The sequence below is a fragment of the Triticum aestivum genome, chromosome 5B (assembly GCF_018294505.1).
Source record: "Triticum aestivum cultivar Chinese Spring chromosome 5B, IWGSC CS RefSeq v2.1, whole genome shotgun sequence".
Lineage (NCBI taxonomy): Eukaryota > Viridiplantae > Streptophyta > Magnoliopsida > Poales > Poaceae > Triticum > Triticum aestivum.
This window is the reverse complement of record NC_057807.1, coordinates 458,875,944-458,883,183: the sequence shown is the minus strand read 5'-3', so window position 1 is coordinate 458,883,183 and position 7,240 is coordinate 458,875,944. Positions and strand designations below refer to the sequence as shown.

The 7,240-nt window shown below is 47.8% G+C and overlaps 2 protein-coding genes across 2 annotated transcripts; both read right to left on the bottom strand.

Annotated features, from left to right (window-relative positions):
• On the bottom strand, positions 1–929 carry LOC123116427 (uncharacterized). The gene has a single exon (XM_044537384.1). It carries the CDS (start codon positions 836–838, stop codon positions 173–175), a length of 666 nt encoding a protein of 221 aa, XP_044393319.1. The 5' UTR covers positions 839–929; the 3' UTR covers positions 1–172.
• Positions 930–4,237: 3,308 nt separating this feature from the next.
• Positions 4,238–5,129, bottom strand: LOC123116426 (uncharacterized). The gene has a single exon (XM_044537383.1). The coding sequence runs from the start codon at positions 5,065–5,067 to the stop codon at positions 4,417–4,419; it is 651 nt and encodes a 216-aa protein (XP_044393318.1). The 5' UTR covers positions 5,068–5,129; the 3' UTR covers positions 4,238–4,416.
• Positions 5,130–7,240: the final 2,111 nt, after the last annotated feature.

Sequence of the window (7,240 nt, the reverse complement as noted above, 5' to 3'; positions counted from 1 at the left end):
GTTTCAAAATGTACTTTCTGGCATACCGCCGTCTCTATATATGAGTTGCATGTCGAAAAACATCAAAAATTTGTTGTTTCCGGTATATACATGGGCCGATCGGGTCGATCGACGGACAGAACCAACTAACTAATAACGGAATTAAATTAACCACTCCCGAGAATTGTTGAACTCAGAGGTCATCGGCCTCCAAAATCGCGCTCAACCTTTGCGCGCCTGCACGACGACGACGATGGCGGCTGCTGCGCCTTCCACCGTAACCATCTCCTCTCCTCGCCTTCCCAGCCGCCACATCGCCGGCGGCCAGCACCCTCTTGGGCACGCCACCGTATTTGCCGTACGCAAGGTGTTGGTCCCATCCACCGTCCCGCTCCGCGACATCGTCATCGTGAGCGAGAGGTGCCACTCGAGCCGCCACCTTGCGTCGCTTGCCGTTGGCGCCAGCCAGCGCGGCTCCGTTCTTGCCGCGCGTGGGGGACGAGATGCCGCTCGCCACGGCCAGCGCCGAGCTGGCCCTGACGGCGAGGGCGGTCATCTCCTGCCCCGAGAGCGGCCGACGGAGCATAGACACTGGCAGCACGAAGTAGAGCCATCCGGGCTGGAGCGCCTCGTCCTCGGCCAGCGCGCGGGCGGGCGCATCGAGGCGGAGCTCGTCGGAGCTGCACAGGAAGCTCCACGCGCGGGCGGCGTCAACCAGTGCCTGGCGCGCCGTGACCAGCGCCACGTACTGCGCCATGGAGCCGTCCAGGCCAATCACCTTCGCCGTCTTGGTGGCCACTGCCCGCCCGGACCCCGCCGCCACTACCGACGCCGGCGAGCGCGAGGCGCACGAGCCCATTTCTTCCCTTGTGACGACGTGCTGGTATGGTACGTGTGCGGTGACTCCGTATGACTCTGTGAGCAAGTGCAAAATGGATTGGTTGATCCGTTAATCCGTTGATACGGTTGCGTGATGAAGCTTTTTATAGTGGGTTTATGCGATGGATGACGCAGGCCCGTTCGTCATGCTGTCAGTGCCAACGGATGGAGACAAGCTAGAGCGAACTTGCGTTGCACTCCACTGCAGTGCAGCTGATCGATCACTTGAAGGACAAGTTGGTGCATGCTGGCTGCTTAGTTTCGTGGTGACAAAGTCGCCGTAGAGGCCACTTGTATAGCGGTCAAAGTTTTTTTTCTTTTTTTTTGAAAAGGAGGAAACCCCGGCCTCTACATCAGCATGATGTATAGCGGTCAAAGTGATCCGTCAGTAGATAGATCTGATCTCCTGGTCGAAGGTTCCTGCAGGAAGGTGGCAGGAAGTGCCGATTGTCCGACTGTCAAGTGATACGTGGGGTGGCGTGAATGGCTGTTTCAGTGGTGACAGCGACTTTCGGAACAAAATACGCAGCGAGAGCGACTTGTCAGTGCCATGTCTATATCGTCCGGGGTCATGCTAGACTCGTCGTCGTCACGGCTGGCGGTAGCTGATTATGACATGAGACTTAAGTATAGTTAGTTAACTCGTCAAACACGGGAGTCACAAACGGTCTTGCAGCTGAAACAGTTTAGCTAACTGAAGAGGACAAAACGAACGTATACTAAACTTAATTTTTGCAATAATAAAGCACGAAAGATCTTAGAAGAAGGCTAACCGTCATGCTAAAATGGAGAAAGAATGCCTCTCTAAAACCTTCCTAGGGACTCCCTACTTTAGATCAACCCTGGCATATCATCAATAATTTGTTAGCTCTGAAAAAATTAATCACTCTTCGGAGTTAATGAACTCTAGCAGATCTCTAATGGTGCCTTGACTCAGAAAAAACAAGAGAAAAAAAACTCCCATTAGGTGGGTGTGGGAGTCCTGGACTAGGGGATCCTCAGGCGTCCGGTCTATTGGATATGACCGGATTGATAAGCCGTCGAGATACAAGACAGAAGATCACCTCTCGTGTCCGGTAGGGACTCCAGTATGCGTGGATGGCAAGTATAGGTGTCTGGATATGTTATTCCTTTCTGTAAAACCGACTTTGTACAACCATAAGCCCCTCAGGTGTCTATATAAACCAGAGGGTTAGATTGGAGGCAGGATCACAACGTTGCTAGGCTAGCTAATCTAGGGTTAGCCAACTCTATCTCGTGGTAGATCAACTCTTGTAATCCCCATACTCTTCGAATATAATCAAGCAGGAGTAGGGTTTTACCTCTATTAAGAGGGCCCGAACCTGGGTAAACACTGTGTTCTTTGTCCATAGTTACCATCGGTCCTCACACATACAACTTGGGCCCCCCTACCCGAGATCTGCCGGTTTTGACACCGACAGTGGGGAAGTTCTACTTCCTATATCACACTCCCAAATTTGGCACCACCCACGGCTCCGTGGCGCCGATAGATCAAGGTGGTCCGGCCGTCTGGCACCGATGTCGTGGCCACCGCGGGCGGCACCCTACTTGCCACACCACCGCCCACCTTTGGCCTGCACCCGGTGGCGCTCACGCCTCCCTTGAAGCGCACCGCTTCACCGAGGAAGAAGACCGCACCCCTCTAGCTTTATACCTCTCCCAAGGCGCCCTCCCACTCCATCGTTGCACAACCTTTTGGCTTATTATGTTGTCAATCTTGACACTGGCTCGAGCACGCACGAGGTGCTGGCTCAAATTCCTAAGATTATTTTTTAATGTTTTCTTTTCCAGTTTTCGTGATGAAATGAAAATAGATATTATCACTATGTGATTTGTGTATGCAATTTAAAATTCTGTAGTTGAACTGGAGTAATTTTTGTCATATTGGAATCCATGGCATTGCATTCTCAATGGAAAATGAGAGTGCCGAATTGAAACATGCGGAAGAAATTGCCAAGGTGAAGACTCCAACAACAAACAAGATGAATGTAAGAGGGTCCAATTACAAGGTAGAGTAGAATGAGGTATTTCTTCTTGGCATGGATGAATGTCTCTCTTGATGCGCGGTACTTATCCAACCAAGAACACCTTTTAGAGGTTCATTGAGGAGCACTATCAACGCGATGTGAAGATTCCTTCCAATTGAAGACAATGTTCACTCTTACACCGTTGGAGTGCAATTCTAGATTGTTGCAACTGGTGGGCAGGTTGTGTTTATGAGGTTGAACTCCGACATCCAAATGGAGTGCTAAAAGGGGAGGATTTGAACTACATCCAAGTGGAGTGCTAAAAGGGGAGGATTCCAACTACATCCAAGCACTATACAAGCAAGAAATGAACAACAAGGAGCAAGAGGCAAGGTTCATGTCCTTGGGCACAAAGTGGAATGATTGACTAGGGAAGTGCCTGTTGAGAGCTCACTCTCTTGGAAAGACTTTCAAGATGCGATTGAGTTGACACTTCTGCGGATGTAGAGGGGGGGGGGATGCACTTTGTTGTATGTTTTGTGTTCTTTCATTTGATGGCATATGTGGTATTTTAATAACATCTTTGGGGTGATATGAAGTGTACTTTGGTTGAATTCTTGCGTGAGTGGGGTTATCATTGGAAAGTGAAAATTCAAAAATTATGCATTCTAAAATGTTGCTAAACTTTGCGCTTTTCAAACGCCAATGTTTGAATAGAATATGATGTGAAAATGGTGTTCATACACGAAAGAGATGAGGACTAGTAAATGAAAGAAAAATGGGAGTTAAGTTTAGGGGATGTGTTGGGTCACAACCTCCCAATACCTATAATGTTTTTTTTGTCTCCAAATAAGTGTGTTTTGGGAGTTGAGCATTGAGAATTTGGTAGAGTTGCTCTTAGGAACCCTGTTATTTTGTGTGCACTCCAACCACCTCCTATGTAATCTTCTCAAAATTATTCTTCTCTCTTTTTATGGAAAGAGGGGAAGACTCTCGACCTCTGCATCAGGTGATTTACACAATCATATACTATAACATGTGTCAAGTTTTAGCACCACCAAAATGTGTACATGTATATTCTACCATGGCCTATATTTCAAATTCAAACCATCAAACGCCATAATCCAAGTTTGTATCAATTTTTTCGCACATACCACATCACCTCACAAAATCATTAAATGCAAGAATATATTTAATTACCTCGAATGTTCGGGCAATTAAATCTGAACTACAGACCAAAGATAGTTTAACCTTGGAGCGGGCAAAAGCTGGGCGTCAATGCAGAATTCAGATATCTAAACAGAATGCTAGGTCCAAAATTGTACCAGTACTTTCATGCAGTGTCAGTATCTGTATATTCGAGTTTTCACAATACAGATTTTACACGTGCACATCGAAGGATCAAGCATGCTGTACATATAACTCGTATGCAGTATATACATCGGTCGAGCAACGCAACAAACTGGACCGATTAACTCAATCAACTAAACTAATCCATGATAACAAAAAAAAAAGTTGCTAACCACTCCCAACTCCCAAGAATCTAACTGTTGAATCATTACCGGGTTGCTCAGAAGTCATCGGCCTCCAAAATGGAGCTCAGCGTTGGGGTGCCTGATGCACGGCGACGACGGCGAGTGCTGCTGCGGCTTCCACCCCAACTAGCTCTCTTCCTGGCCTTCGCCGCTGGCTCATCGCCGCCGTACTTTCCGTACACATGGTGATGATCCGATCCACCGTCTGATCCGGCGATCTCGTCCGCGACAACGAGCGGCGACACGCGAGCCGCCGCCTTCCGTCGCTTGCCATTGGCGCCTGGCACCCCGGCCCCGTTCCTGCGCCGCGGGGGTGACGCAACGCCGCTGGCGACGGCCAGCGCCGAGCTGGCTCTGGCGGCGAGCGCGGCCATCTCCGGCCCGGAGAGTGAGCGGCGGAGCGTGGACATGGGCAACACGAAGTAGAGCCACCCGGGCTGGAGGGCCTCCTCGGCCGCAAGCGCGCGGGTGGGCACGTCGAAGCGGAGCTCGTCGGAGCTGCATAGGAAGACCGACGCGCCTGGGCGGCGCTCTTGTACACTATCCAGGGCCTCACGCGCCGTGACGGGCGCCGCGAACTGCGCCATGGAGGCGTCTACGTCCACCACCTTCGCTGTCTTGGTGGCCAATGACCGCCCTGACCCCGCCACCGCCGACGCCGGCGAGCGCGAGACGCACGAGCCCATTTATTAGCTTGGGACGACTTGTCCGTCGTAGTGATCGATCGTGTGAGCAAGTGCAAAGTGGATTGGTTGGTCTGTTGGTACGAGCCGGCGTGTGATCCAGCCTTTTATAGTTGGGAGTCAGAAGAGGTGTGCAAGAGGTTCATGGTGAGTTTTTGCCATGACGCAGGCGAGTTCGTCATATCCTGTCAGTGTCAACGGAGACAAGGAGAGAACTTGCTTTGCACTGCACTGGAGTACTTGAAGGGCAAGTTGTTGCTGCTGGCTGCATGACTCTAGTGGCGACAAAGTCCACGCTGTCCGTGGCCATGAAGAGTCAACGTTCGAAAGGAAATGGATAAACAACAGCTATGACAACTTGTTAGCTAGCGGTCAAAGTTACGAGCGAGTAGTTCTGCTCGGCCACGTACTCCTAGTCGAAGGTTCCCAGAGGGTGACAGGCCTAACAGATGGTGCATGCTACTTCAAAAAAAAAATAACAGATGGTGCATGCATGCATGGCCAGCTTAATGAATTAATTAACGATCGAGACGTGACAGCGAGTTTCAGAACAAAATGTGCAGTAGCAGACAATGTCATGGATCGTCCCGGATCGTGGCTAATCGCGTCCGTCGTCACGGCTGGCGGCAGCTGATTACGACGTTTGGACACAAACGGTCTGAGCAGATGGAACTGGAGGGATGAGAAGCTCTCGGAAGCATGCATGATGGCCATTTCACAAGACAAAGTAGGCTCGTATACTCTTTTTATTTTTATTTACTCTGCTTATTAGGTTTAAAATCAAATCTTATAATACTTTCAACAAGTTTGTAGAAAAATATACAAATTTCATATACTTTCAACAAGTTTGTAGAAAAATAAATTAACATACACTAGTGCAGAACCGGCCTTTAGTGCCGGTTCGTAACGGTCTTTAATGCCGGTTTGCCAACCGGCACCAAAGAGTGGGGACTAAAGGCCCTCCCCCCTTTAGTACCGGTTCGTTATGAACCGGCGCTAAAGTGACACCACGTGGCATGAGCCAGACCCGTGTGCGCGTAGGACATTAGAACCGGTTGGTAACACCAATCGGTACTAAATGTTTGGGGTTTTTGCTTTATTTTCCATTTCATATTTTTGTTTGCTGGTATTTCACGATACTACAAATTGTACACGTTATGCATATATATAAATATATTTTCTCGTACGTAGAACCGCATATATATATATATATATATATATATATATATATATATATATATATATATATATATATATATATATATCATCGAATGTCTCACAACCAACACCATTATTCACACATACACATGTATATATATACATATACAATTTCTCCTACATATGTTGCCTTGGTGCCTCCGGAGCACGATGACAAGTGGTTCATGGGGGCGGTAGTGGGTAATAGTATTCTCCTTTGGGATTTATGACCTGGTCGAGAAAAAATCCGGCTATTTCCTCTTGAAGTGCTAGTATGCGGTCCGATGGTAGGAGCTTATCCCGCACCTCTCTGAACTGTTGAGAAGGAGATCAATATGCATGTGTGTTAGTTGTGTGACTAGATATCGATAATGGTGTGAATAGTGTTCTGACAAACGTACCCAGTCCTGTCTATCAGATCTGCTCCTTTCGGACGTCATCATGCGAATGTTCTCGCAAACGTAGAATGCACACAGATTATTCCCCGGCGCCTGCTTCAGGGCCTTTACGAGAATGGAATTGAATCAGATAATGATTAATCAAGCATGATAATTAATTAATGATATTGAAACAAGAATTAAAGAGATGGTAGCTAGCTAGTACTACTTAATTACTTACCTTTGGTCGATGCCAAAACAACTTTTGTTTCCCATTTGCCTGGAGTCACCTTGATGAACTTTGCCCATGCCCTGCCCGCCGGTAAAAAATTTTAATAAAGGGGTTATTAAATAGTTCATATCAGGAAATGATGAACTAATAATAGGCCGAGATATATATAGTTAATAATGATTGAAATTACCTGTTGACTATCCCCTTCACGATGGTGAAGTCTTTATCTTCTTTAGTTAGTGAGTCCAGTAATTCAACTTTTCCTTCCTCAACTTTAATGTCTATCAAGACCCAGTGCCAACTGCATGCGCACACGTTTGCATGTCTTAATTAAGCGGGCATGTGCATAAAATTAATCAACTACCGTAAA